This window comes from Xiphophorus couchianus, chromosome 12 (genome assembly GCF_001444195.1).
Source record: "Xiphophorus couchianus chromosome 12, X_couchianus-1.0, whole genome shotgun sequence".
Lineage (NCBI taxonomy): Eukaryota > Metazoa > Chordata > Actinopteri > Cyprinodontiformes > Poeciliidae > Xiphophorus > Xiphophorus couchianus.
Genome location: NC_040239.1, coordinates 29,428,863 through 29,442,770, shown reverse-complemented (window position 1 = coordinate 29,442,770; position 13,908 = coordinate 29,428,863). Strand labels below are relative to the sequence as shown.

General features: G+C 39.3%; 3 protein-coding genes across 7 annotated transcripts in view; 1 reads left to right on the top strand and 2 right to left on the bottom strand.

Moving 5' to 3' along the window:
- Window positions 1-278: 278 nt before the first annotated feature.
- Window positions 279-7,342, top strand: LOC114154330 (vesicle-associated membrane protein 5-like). 5 transcript variants are annotated; one of them, XM_028033334.1, is made up of 3 exons: window positions 279-2,379; window positions 4,810-4,950; window positions 5,395-5,793. In XM_028033334.1, the coding sequence occupies exons 1-3, from the start codon at window positions 2,320-2,322 to the stop codon at window positions 5,527-5,529; spliced, it is 336 nt and encodes a 111-aa protein (XP_027889135.1). In that variant the 5' UTR covers window positions 279-2,319; the 3' UTR covers window positions 5,530-5,793. The 5 variants fall into 5 exon arrangements, with proteins under 5 accessions (XP_027889135.1, XP_027889133.1, XP_027889136.1 ...); XM_028033332.1 differs by having other exon boundaries at window positions 280-2,379; window positions 4,807-4,950; XM_028033335.1 differs by lacking the exon at window positions 279-2,379 and adding an exon at window positions 3,084-3,352 and having other exon boundaries at window positions 4,807-4,950; window positions 5,395-5,790.
- ncaph (non-SMC condensin I complex, subunit H) overlaps window positions 6,760-13,908 on the bottom strand; it is a 32,100-nt gene continuing 24,951 nt past the window's right edge. Inside the window, exon 19 of the mRNA XM_028033328.1 lies at window positions 6,760-6,792. The gene's annotated coding sequence lies outside the window, so the exon portion shown is untranslated. The remainder of the gene's footprint in view (window positions 6,793-13,908) is intronic.
- On the bottom strand, window positions 7,264-12,849 carry LOC114154332 (vesicle-associated membrane protein 8-like). Its single transcript, XM_028033337.1, has 3 exons — window positions 12,634-12,849; window positions 9,695-9,862; window positions 7,264-7,414 (listed from the first exon to the last, which is right to left on the bottom strand). The coding sequence occupies exons 1-3, from the start codon at window positions 12,643-12,645 to the stop codon at window positions 7,277-7,279; spliced, it is 318 nt and encodes a 105-aa protein (XP_027889138.1). The 5' UTR covers window positions 12,646-12,849; the 3' UTR covers window positions 7,264-7,276.

The following is a 13,908-nucleotide window of genomic DNA, read 5'->3' as shown; positions in this document are numbered from 1 at the left end:
CTGATAGCCCCACTGGGACCGTCACTGGGTCTGTTTTAACCCCGTGGTGCACCTATGATTCTGTTTCTGTTACAACAGGGAAGTAATGTAACAGAGTTGCATATAAATCTTTTCTATGGTCTGTTTTTTGTTTACATGGAGATAAAAAAAAATGAAATGCTATGCATGAGCGGTCACTGTGTATAGAACTTAATGCCGAGTGCTTGCTCAATAGTCTGTATACATTTTGAAAAGCGAGACTTTTTTATTTTTAATTTTTAATTAGGAGCACACAACACAACTCTGCTATATTTCATCACTCTCAGCTGGACTTACAAATCCAACAGTTCAAAGAGCAGCAATAAGAAAACATGACGCGCTTCCCACATCAGAGCTGCTGCTTCTGCTTGAATATACAGAACACCATTACATTCCAAACGTCCATATTACACAAGACGAAGATGATTGATTGTTTTTCTCGGTTTGATAAGCCAAGCACATAAATGTGTACAAAATAACGGGAGATCAACATCACTAACAAAATCATTCACACAAATGACCCTTCTAAAAGGCAAATGATTTACAATTAGGTGCAGCTGCAGAACAATATTCATAACCACCATGCACATTCTTTGTAAGTGAAACATTACCTGATTTGTAATTAGTCTGTTGACACTAATATTAAACAATCAAAGAGGAAGAGAAAAGTAAATGAAGTCCCAAAATAATTTATGAATTGAATGTTTTGACTCTCATCCTACTTGTTTCTTTTATTTTTCTGTTTAGAGGTTCTGATTAATCCAGGGAGGGGGGGTGGTTGGGATGTTGTGTTTATCATCCGTTTTCCAGGACGTGTACAGGAGAGGAACGCGTCAAGGTTCGGAATGGAGGAAAACCAGGAATCCGGGTTGAGAGGAGGATCCACAAAGATTCTCGGATCCAGGAACACCAACGCTCACCGCAGGGAATCACAGAACCCACGACCAGAGGAGATGCTAATGTTTAACACGACCAGAGGAGATGCTAATGTTTACCACAACCAGAGGAGATGCTAATGTTTACCACAACCAGAGGAGATGCTAATGTTTAACACGACCAGAGGAGATCGGGTCAAGAAGGAACATCTACCAGATTCTTTAATGCAGCCAGCCTGATGAGGTGCAGATTTACAGATTTACACAACAGAGCAGCCAGGCGAGGAAAACCCCCCGGTGCATCCGGGATATGGAAAAATATTTCCTTTTCATCTCGTCCTGTACAGTGGTCTGTACAGGACGAGATGGCATTTGTATTTCTTTGGAATATTGCACACAATTGTGTTCATGAAAGCTATTAACGATGATCCACTATTCTAAAACATACATTTTGACAACATACTTTTGAGAAAAAGGAAGTGGGGTAACACACGTTTTCCTTTCACACATAGAAAGAGGACACTTCCTGTTTTGTGTCGAATTTGTGAAAAGATCAAAATCCCCCCCAGTTTGTTTGCTCAGTGAAAGCAAAAGCTTCCGGGTTCAACAGCCCTGAGTAGATAACTCAAAACAAAACCCATCAGAGACCGGTTTGTCTTGTTACTGGTCAAATGTCACGTCATGTAACGCTGAACAGGAACGATTATAGGAACAGACAACAGAAAGCTACAGAAACAGAGGAAACCAAAGTAAAAGTAGGAGAGATAAGGAGAAGTTTAATATTTGTAATAAAGATTTTTTTTTTTTTTAAATCAAGTGAAAAACCTTTCAAGAATAATCACGTGCAACTCCATGTTGATTTTAAGAAACACATTGCAGGCAATGATCAGATGGAAAAATGTGATTTATGGCTGCGGTGTTATTCTTATGTAATCAATATAATAGATGGTGGTGATGTGATTCTGTGTGTATTAATATCATATGTGCATGAAGTAAGGATCGTTAAAGGAGGCAGATCGAGGCATCGGGGAAGAAAAAAAAAAAAAGTACTGAACTGAAACAGAAACAAAGACTTGAAGGTATTTACCAGCACAGCAAGGCGCTTGGAGTTGCAAAACATCGTCCCAAAACCTTGCCAGGTGCAAAGTGAGGAAGTCACGTCCACCGATGGTCATCATACAGCCCTGGAATTATCAAACGACGAGCGGAGAAGAATTCAGCTCGAGTTTCTCTGAAGGAAGATTGGGAGCAGAGATCCCAAAGTAGACTTTTATTTGCAGGGTTTTGGGGGGAAGACGATCCCCAGACTGACCAGAGAGTTTCGCTGGAGCCACAGGACAGCCCTCGATTTTGAACTTCACTCTCAAGATTTTACTCAAATAAGATTCCCTATTTTTTTTTGGTGACAAGATTTCCCCTTCCCATCATGTCTTGGTCCCGATCCACCAATCAAGAGCCGTCTTACTGTAAAGATCCAGCTACTTGGGTATGAAATTCTCTCTCTGTGCCTTTGCGAAAAGACTTTCACATCCAGAAGTAATCACAGCCTCAGTTTATTGGGATAGATTTTGAATAGTTTTCATACTTGGTGATTCTGAAGTTGTAATCAGATTCTTTTTCTCTGCTGAAAACTTCAGCCAGTTGATGTGTTGAATATGCAGAGACGTGCGACTCTGCATATTTTGGCACCATATCGCTGATTGCACTACCAATGACAATGTTGGTACTTTTTATTATTTAGGTCATTTTTAAGGTGTTTCAGTGGGTTTTTTTTTTCCATTGACTTATTTTACTCAGTCCTCATATAGAATTTGGTAAAAAGTTTACAGGTGTGTACAAAATACTTTAATGTCATATTAACTTGAGGCTATATATTTATAAAAATGGTAAATAATAATAATAAAAAAAAATTAAGTTCCCTAATTACACGGCGCAAAAAAAGAAAAGAAAAAAAAGAATGAGATAAAGATATATTTTATTTTCTAATTCATGGGTGCTCTGGCCCTTTAGATGCCGCCCTGGGCAACAGCCCATATCATAAACTGTAACTGCTGGCACAAACCACCATAGTAACTTCATTGTATTAAACTTTAAACCATGTCAGAATGTGCGGCCAGCTACTGATTTAAATCCTCTATGAGATCTATCAGAACAGACTGGAAGCGTTGTTCTGGGAAAAGCTGCTCTCACACAGAGGTTGCGTTTAGCATGCCGATCCCTCCTCCGTCCTCGTTGCCGCTCGTTGCTGGTCGACCCTCAGCCTGGCAGTGGGAGCGAGGGCCAATTTCCCATCAGGAACAATCGGGCCTTTTGTTACTCAAGAGGCCGCCGCTCTGAAAAGTCTTCAGGCATCTTTGTCATGGGAACAAATTCCCATAAATCCGCTCGCCGTTTCCACGCACGACGAGGCGCCATATTGATGAGTCCAAACAGGAGAGGCGAGCATGTTGCTGCATGAGGTTTGATCAGACTAAAAAAATAAAAACACACAACTAAATATTTAAACAGTTTGATCATTTCTATTTATGCCTAAAGATGAGAGTAGAAGCACATCTCGTATGCCCGTTTCTTCAAAATGCTCTGGGTCGATTATTAAAGCTAAAATGCAATAAATCTGTGTTCTGGAGAAGCTTTCGGTTCCACTCAACCTCTTGAGAAAGTTTGTGTGAGCCGTGCAGGCATTCTGGCAGCCAGCCTCGCCAGCTGACTCCAATTTTCTTCATAATCACTTATTTCTCCTTGTTGCATTCTTTCACATTTAGGGTTCAAACTGCAGTGACTCCATTTGGCTGCAAAATTTTACATAATTTTTTTATAACTCTAAAAGCTACACAACCCCCCCCCCCCCCCCCCCCCCACTCCCCGACCCCCCCTAAAAAAAAATTTTTTGGGGGGGGGGGATTAAAAATGTCAACGAAACACAGAAAAATAAAAAACAGTGTTTCTATGTGTATTTGTCAACAAGAGCTAATGAGAGACACGAGGAAGAACGAGTTCCTCACAAGTCAGAGAACTGATTGCTGTCTCCACCTGGTGGAAAATCAACAAACAGCAGAGGTATTCATCTACGTGCCTGATCATAAACTACAGGAGTTTGTATTTCACATCCACCGACTTCCTCCTACAATCCAAAAATATGATGTTACTGTTAACTGGTCTCTCTAACTGTCCTTAGGTGTGTGAGTGTGTGTAGATGGATGTTTGTCCTGTACCTCTGTGTTGTACTGTAACAGACTGGCAACCTGTCCAGGGTTACAGGACAGGTACAGGACACCTCTCACCCCATACGTACATAAATACAGACTCAATTTAAACAGCACCCATGGACCAATAAGTTGTAGGTTACTCAAACTGAAATATTTCCAACTATAGATTTTAGTTTAGTTCAGTTGAAATTGTCTAAATCTCTAAAGCTTAGCACCAACAAATAATCCCCAATTTCCTTAATTTTGGCTGTAAAAGCTGTAAAATCCCACTGCACCTCCTCCTGATTAATCAATCCTCCTGATCTGATTGAATGCCATCACAGGCATTCAATCAAAATGCCTGTGATGGCATTTTGATCGAATTTTATTGTCTTATTTGTTGTCGTTTTTTTGTGAACATGTAAAGTTCGAAACTATGCACATTGCACGCTTTTCTGTCACTTCATAGAGGCTGTGTCAACACGACAATGAAAAAAATGGTTGCCATGGATGGTGAACCTAATCTGAATGACGACATTAACTACGTGCAGTTTATTTTTGTTTCATTTTGGTCATATCTGGTTGGTTTCCATGGATACCAACCTCCAGGATATGCCACAAATACCCATCGTCACCGCTTTCTGTTTTTTCCTTTGGTGCTTTTATATTGCACCAACCTGGAAGCTGTTCCAAATGGCAATAAATTCTCACCTAGTTCTGTGTTCCAGCAGGACGGGAAGAGCCGCCTGCAGCAGACGCAGGAGGAGGTGGAGCAGGTGAAGGACATCACGAAGGACAACATGGAAAAAGCCGACGAGCGATCCGGCAAACTGAACGACCTGGAGCAGCAGGCCGAGGATCTGCTGGAGAAGGTAGCTGCTGGAGGCGCCGTCCAAACTGGAAAACCCATCATGGCTGCCAACACCGTCGTTCGGGCCGCTTATGAAAGTTCTTTTTTCTGTCAGAAGTAAATTCGCCATGGGATTAATCCTGTGTAATAGTTATGTCTATTTACATGAATTGATTGTGCAAAAATGGTGCTATGTTGAGAAAGGTGTTTCCTATTGTTAGCTAACATGAATGAAGCAGACCGTTTTTAATTCAGCATATGAAGAATTGAGAACTTTGATATGGAAAGACAGAGAGCCCTCTTGACACGACAGAAAACTCAAGTTTCTAAGAAAATGCCCGCTTATCAATGAATTGTTAGTTCATAAATCAACTGAATCAACTGTAGATGACTGACATCCTTATAACAAATATTGAAAAGTACCAAGTAATGGAACCTATTTCAACATGAGTTTTTCTGTCCGCAGAGTAAAGTTTTTGAAAAAACAACCAGGACGTTGAAGCAGCAGAAAGAAATATCCAGCAAGAACAAGTGTGGTGGCAGGACTCATCATTTTGGGACTTGTCATCGTTGTTATTGTAAAAGTTGCAATATAGCATAAAAAGCAAAAGCTTCCTGGCAGCTGAAAGAGAACAACAAATGAGCTGAGGAACAGTTGATCCTGAACAGCAGAAACGACTCTGCTGCAAGATGATACAAAATAAATTTTGTTCTATGAAAAAAAAAGAAGTGGTTTCATCTCCTGCATACTGTAAAGCACAGGTGTCAAACTCCAGTCCTGGAGTCCCACTGCCCTGCAACGTTTAGATGAGCCTCTGCTGCACCACCTGAAGAGAATAATTAAGACTCTGGAAAACTGATCTACACCAGGAGGAGGTAATGAAGTACGGAAGAGGATTAGGGCCACTGAAAAAAAAATAAATTATGGCCCAGAAAAAGAAAAAAAATCTCTGAATTTTCATGTAAAGAAAAAAAAAAAAAATTTCAGTGTCCCAGAAAAAAAAAAAAAAAATTCTGTGTCCCGAAAAAAAAAAAAAAAAAAAAAAAATTTCAGAAACCACAATTGATTCAACTCTCACAGCGGAGTGTTTTTTCTTTACTTCTCTCTCTGTGCGCGCTCTCAAACTTCCAACTAACATCACGTAGTGCCCTCTGGTGGCGCAAAACCGCTACTACACGCAAAACGTTATCTTGATGTTTTGGCTAACCTCCTAGTTAAAGTACAGATTAAATAATGAAACTGTTGCTTACAACAATAGAATAAACATAGTGGGGTTGTTGGCTGTCCACATTTTACCAATAACCCTTAAAATTAACATTTGCCACAATGAGATGCTTTCAGAAAGAGGATGCATTAAAACTTTTAAGCACTGAGAGGCAGTCACACTATTTCCTATCCTGCCATGTATGTTGACACAATGACATACATGTTGAAACTCATATGAGTTTCCCCTAAATGGTCAAACACTTAGCTTAGTAGCTGAATTAGTCAAATTATTGTCACACTGCAGTACGCTCATGTGAGAGAATCTTCACCGACGCAGACAGAGACTTTGCATGGTCTGGCATGTGATTAGGTAAAGTTATTATTGAATCATTGCGGTGGCGTGTAGTGCTGGTGTAAGCCCTATTGAAGGGACAACAATATGAATTATTGACAAAATTTGGACAAAGTTTAAAGGTGTCCACAAAATATTTGAATAATTTCTTTCTTAACATGATGAACAGAAACATGAAAAAAAAAGACGTGTACATTTTCCCTAAAATAAAGTGCAAAAAAAAAAAAAAAAAGAAGATCGGAGCAAATCAAAGCAAAATGTTTTCTTTAAAGGTAGATTTGAGAAACAACAACAAAAAATTTCAAGCAGGAATTTGAAACTAAAGTTTTGATCGCAAATCAATCCGATACTGATACCGACTTAGTATCAAGATTATGGATATTTCGGATCGATCTGATCACCTCTTCTATGCAGTGTTTTCTAAACAACTGAACATAACAGTTTCTTGATTGTGTAATAAAATGGCTGGAAAATACATAACGCCACCTGCTTTAAATTGACTGAATAGCAACATGACTACAATACAGTGATAAATACTATGAACTAATTTGTCAATTCTATTTTAGTTTGTTGTGAAATAAACAGCAAATCATTCCTTTTTACCTTTTTGCTTATTACACAATAAATGTAGTGAGAAAAATACAGTTTACTACACATCAGAATTTGTCCAAATCTGTGCCACTCAGTATAATGCGTCCATAATCTCATGCTGTCTCATCACGATGTTTATGTTGATGTGTGTTCAGGGCTTGGAGGTGGGCGTGGCTACAGGAGCCGTCAGGGTCATTCTCAATTGAACCCGACGGCCAGCAGGACGATGGCGACGACGACGATGAGGACGATCACGACCACGGCTGCCATCCGCTTGACGTTCTTCCACCAGTAGGAGCGAGACACGTTCTCAGTTGTACGGCGGAAATTATAAGCCTGAGCAGAGGAAATAACAAAAACAAACAAACAAAAAACAAGCGATTCGTGTGATTCTTGGAAGGATGAGGATGTGCTTTGTGAAGGAAGGTGTGTTTGAAACAGAGAAGAGGAAAAAAAGTCCCATTGGAATCCGTGGAGAGCGCTAGGACCTTAGAATTCAAGCATGTTTACAGCAGATGCTTTTCACCTCTTAATCTGTTTTTGCCTTTTTTACCCCCCCTCCCCCAGGGGCGCTGCTGGGCATCTTGGGCCCCCTGTCAAAAAATTAGATTGGGCCCCCCCTGCGCAGCTGCTGTTACAATTCTTTGAGTCTATTTGACCCATAAAAAGCGTCACAATTTTAAAGGCTTGCAACTTGCTTTCTTTGGTTCAATACTGATACTAGCCCAATATTTACTGCTCATGAATTTAACACCCAACAGTCCACATACAGTATGCAAGTAGGTTGCTTAATTTTATTCTATTGGAAAAAATGACTGAAATGTCTCTCCCCACGAGCAACAATAGACAGCAACGTGCAAAATACATATAAAGCAATCAAGACTTCTCAAAAAATGCTGTTGTTGCATTTTATTCAAGCTGCAGTATATAACTTTAATAAAAAATATGTTTTCTCCATATTTGCCACCACGTCGTGACAGTTTGTTATGAGACAGATAATCTGTGAAAACAATCAATCTTCTACACCTCGTTCCTCAATTACTATTGCTGGCTAAAGTAATGCAACGTTACGACCAAAATAACCAATCAGAACCAGGAGGAGGGTCTTAGTGCTGTCAATCAACTTCATTCACTCACTGCTAAATGTACTAATGGTGGAAAAACAACTTATCATTACAGGAAACGGTTTATCTGCCGTCATTGGTAGCTATGCTAACTAGACTGAGCATTCACAACAGGCTATGCTAGCTGCAGCATAGCACAGAGCGAGGGGGAGGAAGGGTGAGCAGCCACATGAGATTGTGATTGACAGCAGTAAAACTCTCCTGCCACTGACTGGCTGTTTCTAGATAGCACTTTGAGAAGGCAGAGAAAATAGATTTTTCACAGATTATCTCTCGTACCATACTGTCACAACATGACAGTTTTAACAAATATGTGAAAAAAACATTTATATAAAAGTGACATACTGCAGCTTTAATTTCACTTAGGAGAGGCTGGTCAGGAGGGACGTGGGTTAGAGCTGCTGCTGACTGACTCATCTGTTGCTACGTGTAGTAAAAGGTACAAGTTAAATATATCAATATGTTGGTAATTTGTTTTTCTTTAATTCATTAAATGCTAGTGAAAAGGAGACAAACAGTGGTCTGTAGCTAAGCTAACTATGCTAAATGGTTGATAATCTCTCACAGTCTACCCTCCTCTCTTGGAGAAAAACTGGGTTCAAAAACACAATGTGATTAATTTTGTAATTGACAGGGCACCAATATTTTTTAATTTCTATGAACAAAAAATAAATAAATAAATTGTGGAGGGCCTCCTGTCGGTCAGAGGCCCTTGGAACTGTCATAACTTTCCCCCCCTATATGCCCCGGCCCCCCTCACTTCAATATTTTGCATTATCAAACAATTCAAATTCAAAATTCAATTACAAATGTGCTAATTATCCTACAGAGGTAAAATAATACACAAAGATAGCCAGGGCTAAATACAGAAATTAGTTTTCAAGTTTTATTTTAGGTGATTAGCTATTCTTATTGCTTTGATGCCTTTTTAAGACCTTTTTTATTAAATATTTGATTGTGCTACTGTTAGGTATTTGACTCATCCTTGTTTGTATTTAACTTGTGCAGGTCGAGCTGTTGCAAATGTGCTAGATAAATAAATATTGGCATTAAATTGTAATACTTCTGAATGTAAAACAGAATGTGAGCTGTAGGTAATGAATGTGAATGTGAGTGGTGTCCATTAACTTGATTAGGACTGAAGTTCATCAGTGATGCCTAGCAGCTACATGACCCCGACCGCACAGAGGAGCATCTGATCAGACGACGGAGAGCTGTCGGGTTAATGAGCTCATTCTCTTTGCGAGCTGCGATAATGCCCGACTGAAAAGCACCTAATTAAAAGTTTGGTGGAGCAGATGAAAAAGGCCAAAACGTCATTTATTATTTTTAGCTCCTCGAATGCATCTTGCTAAACTGGCTTGGCTGTTGACTTTCACTGCGATCGCAGATTTTTTCTTTTTTTTTTCTTTTTAAATGTTCTTATGAAAGAAAGAGTCCCAAATATTCCGTTCGGTTTTAGGAAGATCTACGTGTGACTGAAGACACTGACCCTGTCTTTCAGATACTCAGACACTTCCATGAGGTTATTCAGATTTTCTTCTCGGCGGAGGAGGTCTTCCAAATTTTTCTTCATGATCTCCTTCACTTCATCGATCTGCCTGGACAGGTCACTGGTCTTGTCTTTCATCTGCTGTCCGTCACCTTTTCCTTCCATCTCCTGTGATGGTGGACAGAGAGACAGCAGAGGGCTGAAACTACGTTTGTGGAAATCATTATTATTATTATTATTATGACAACGTCAAATTACCGCATGCAGTGACAGTCTTAAAAAACTTGATTTCCTGTTTTCATGCCATCATCTATAGAAGCACATTTATTTACCTTTCATTGGGAGTAGTTACATAATTATATAACACACAGTTAAAATTACAATTATTTTTTTTACCCTTATCGTCAGCTCAAAGGTAAACTCCTTTTTTTGGCAGGGGGACGGGGGGGTTATATTAAATTTCATTGGATGCCCTGAAGTAGCTAAGTGTGACAAAAAGCAATGTCAAAAGAAATGTTTATATAAAGAACCAGGGAGCCTTAAAAAAATAAACAAACAACAACAACAACTAAAGAATCCCAAAACAAAAAATATTACAACTTTCACAAGTTTGGAGGAGAAGTCATAGAAGTTAGAGAAATTGTTCCAAATTTGGTAAAATGTATTTCTTTGTATATTCAGAGTATCTACTACCTATCTGGGAATGTAAGGTCAGTGTTCAGGTTGCCGTAATCTGGATCCTCTTCAAGCATTTGACATGCTGAGGTAGGTAAATCTTTATAAATGCAGTATGAGATTGCATAATGCTAAAAACCAGTTCCCTATTCTACGGGTTATAGAGTCTTGGCTCTTGACTGTATAGAAACGATTACTTCCTGGAGGCCAGGTTTGACATTTTACCCAATTGCTAATGTTGACGCATGTAATGTGCCAGTTCGACGCTGTGAAGCTTACTGAAAATTGCCTGCACTGTCAACAACCATCCTCCACTCTGAAGAGAGAAGAGCCGTGCCAAACGATAATTTAATATTTGGAAGAGTGGCCAACGCGGACTGAGCGGCTTTGTTTACTTCCTCCGCTGCCATTGCTAGAATACAATTCTAAAACAGCACAGAAAACTGACGTCATTGTTCACAATTTCTCCAGTTCTGTGATTGGCCCGGCTGAAAATCTAGAGGGGTATCAAAGTGAATGGGAGAAAGCCCAGACGAAGAGAGATTTAAATCGACCTGAACAGTGTGAGAAGGCAACAATCAGGCTAACATTTCAGGAGCATTAAAGTAAATTGTCTAGCTGTGCCACATATGTGCTGCAGCCTGACCTACCTACATATATAAGTGTGAATGCTAACGTATCTGATGTGTTAACGCCTGGATTTACCAGGCTGTGCACTGAAAACAATGTTTCTGCCCCGTGTTTTACAAGCGTTGCTGCTCCAGCGCTCATTACAACAGTTGTTAATTGATCCGATATTGAGTCTCAAATGAGTCTCAGTGGTAAGAGAAAAAGTAGAGCACACTGTAAAACATTGGATCTTTATGCCAAATGACACCATGTGCCTAAAATAACAGCAGCTTTTTTTCCACTTTTATGCTTATTCCCTCTCAGCAGCAGCTGTTTTGGAGGTGGAAAGCTCTCGCTTGAAGGAGGAGAAAACAAATCTGCAGTGAAATCACCTGGCAGCCTCTGAACGCTGTGGCTCTGTAGATGTCAAGAGAGGGATATATTTTATATTAGTCAGCCACTTGGAGGCAGCACTGAGCTTCAGTTTGACCACAAGGAAAGCAGGAGTTTTAAAGAAATACAGATAATATGCAGTAACTTCTGAGAAGCTGAGTGAAAACTTGAATGTTTTCTCTCTGTGTGTGTGTGTGTATTATTAGGAGATGTCAAGTTTGACATTACTAAAAAAAATCTGCCTTCTTGAACGAAGTGTTTGATTTGAAAGAAACCACCCATTAGAGAGAGAAAAAAAATCTCACAGTAATGAAGAGTTACCAACTCATCCTAAAACAAGATTTTTCACCATCTCTAACGGATTAGAGCAGAGCGAGGTTACTTTTCTACTTGATCAGAAAAAAAGCCTTTTAATCTGAGGGTGTTAAATTTGTCCAAATCGCTTATCGTGGCTGAGAGACAAACTCAAAAATAAGAAACGATGCTAACAACAATAAATATTTCAAACAAAAAGCAAAGTGTCCAGTTTTACCATTCAGTTCATTTTAGCGTTGAACCGCCATAGACTTCATATATCCTAATAACATTAAGTGTTATCGATCAGAGTTGGTGGCGGCAGGCACTCCTGCCAGACTTAATCTATGCAGTCAGGGAGGTTTTTTCCCCACATGAAGAACATTTTACTGTAAAATCTGTTTCCTGTTGGGGGGAAAAAAGTCACACCCAAAGGAACGAGAACGAAAAGTTGGGATATCGCAGTTGTTTGAGCTCAAATGTCATTTTCTATTCATCCTAAAACACAAACAAAAACTCGGCGTCCTCCATCACTTTTTAAAAGCCGAAAATGATGCTGAGTTGGTGGATGTTCGTCACCATCTGCTCACATTGTCAGTGTTTTTACTTGACAAATAGATCTGTTGCAGATGATGGCTCTCACAACAGACAAAAATATAGAAATGAGTGCATCAAATAATTCTTTAGAGCAATAAAAAAACAATCTTAAAAGTGCAACAACATGTAGTTTCTTTAGGATTTAAAAAGAAATATTAGTATTTTAAATTTACGTTTGTAAAATAACAATTGAAGAAATGATCAATGAACGGAGACATTAAGGGAACATTTTCGTCTTCAATAAAGAATCTGCCTATTAAAAATTGACAGCTTTTCTGACAAGTGTGGTGCCTTGTTCTAGAGAAATATTGATAAAACAAAAACTTTAAAAACTCTGCTGTTCTAAAAACTTCTAAAGGTTTAATACTTACTACGGCGGTCATTGTCTCTGGCTCAGCTTTCTGTTGAAATGACTGTAAAGATCCTCTGATGTGTCTGGACCTTCCTGGAAAGCAGGTTTGTTTTTAGATGATCCTTTTCCTCATTCATTTGGATATGTGGATTATGACTCAGACGAATACCTGGAAAAATAACGAGTTATTAGGAAGGATGAATATAAGATATTTAAATTCAGTTTAATAAAAGAAATACTGCATTAATCCCACACGAGATTAGTACAGTATTTATGCAACTCTCAAGAACTCTTTCACAGTCATTTGTCTCAACAGGAGTTCTCATGTAATTTCTTGATTTAATGAAGAATCCATCTGTTCACTATGGGGTCTACAGAAGTTCCCAGACCTTTTTTCCATCAGGTTGTTGAGCCTTTTTAGATCCATGGCTCTGATGCTGTTGCCCCAGTAGATGATGGTAGAAGAGAGGACACTCAGACCACAGCAGGACTTCCCTAAAAAGAAAAAAAAAAGGACAAAAGACCAGTTACATTCTCCCTCATTAACTTTAATTTATGCAAATTAGATGCAAACCTCAAACAGATATGATATATTTGTCTTCGGTGAAAGCAAATTTTAAGGCCTAATGTAATTAAAAGGTAAACTTTAGCCATCATTTACACACTAATGGAATACAAAACCAATATTTATTCAGCCAAAATAAAAGTTCTGGAGAGTGGATTTAAGAGTTCAAAAAGTGAGTCTACCTACAGTCCTGCTTTTCCTTATCGCTTTTATATCAATAGGTCAATAGACAGGGGGTGCGGATATTGGCAGGCTCCGAAATTAAAACGCATCCCCTCTTATATTAATAGACTGAACAGTTATTGGTGATATCAAATAAATAATGGCCCTCTGTTTTCTCTTGCGTTAAGCTATTATGGTGTTAAAAGAAAAAGCGGGGAAGAACATTTTCATCAGACACCGACTGTAATGTCTCAATAAAGGTGTCAAAAGCGTATTTATTTCAATTCGTCTGAGAAATAAAACCCACCGTTTTAGGGCTACATGGTTAAGAAACATCACAACGTTACAAATACCTTTAAAAGTTGCCTCTTCGGTCATATTTCAGTCCGTTTTCTCACCAATACGCGAGAGTTTAGAGCGACGCGCGTTCCCGCGACAAGGGCACGCGTTTCTCAGCATAACACCTGTCACGTGCGCGTGCATGCGGAACCAGAAAGGTTAGCTCGGAAGGAACACCGGCGCCGCTACCAGGTCGCCATCTTCAGGCAAGACGGTGAACAACAAACA

What these genes read in the sequence shown, in the direction of transcription:
- LOC114154332 (XM_028033337.1), bottom strand. An exon ending in CTGAGTATCTGAAAGACAGG is followed by an intron (nt 7,415 to 9,694) that starts GTCAGTGTCTTC and finishes TCCTCTGCTCAG; the next exon opens with GCTTATAATTTCCGCCGTAC.
- LOC114154330 (XM_028033330.1), top strand. Translation starts at nt 4,567, where the DNA reads ATGAAAAAAATGGTTGCCATGGATGGTGAACCTAATCTGAATGACGAC. An exon ending in CCGAGGATCTGCTGGAGAAG is followed by an intron (nt 4,951 to 5,394) that starts GTAGCTGCTGGA and finishes TTCTGTCCGCAG; the next exon opens with AGTAAAGTTTTTGAAAAAAC.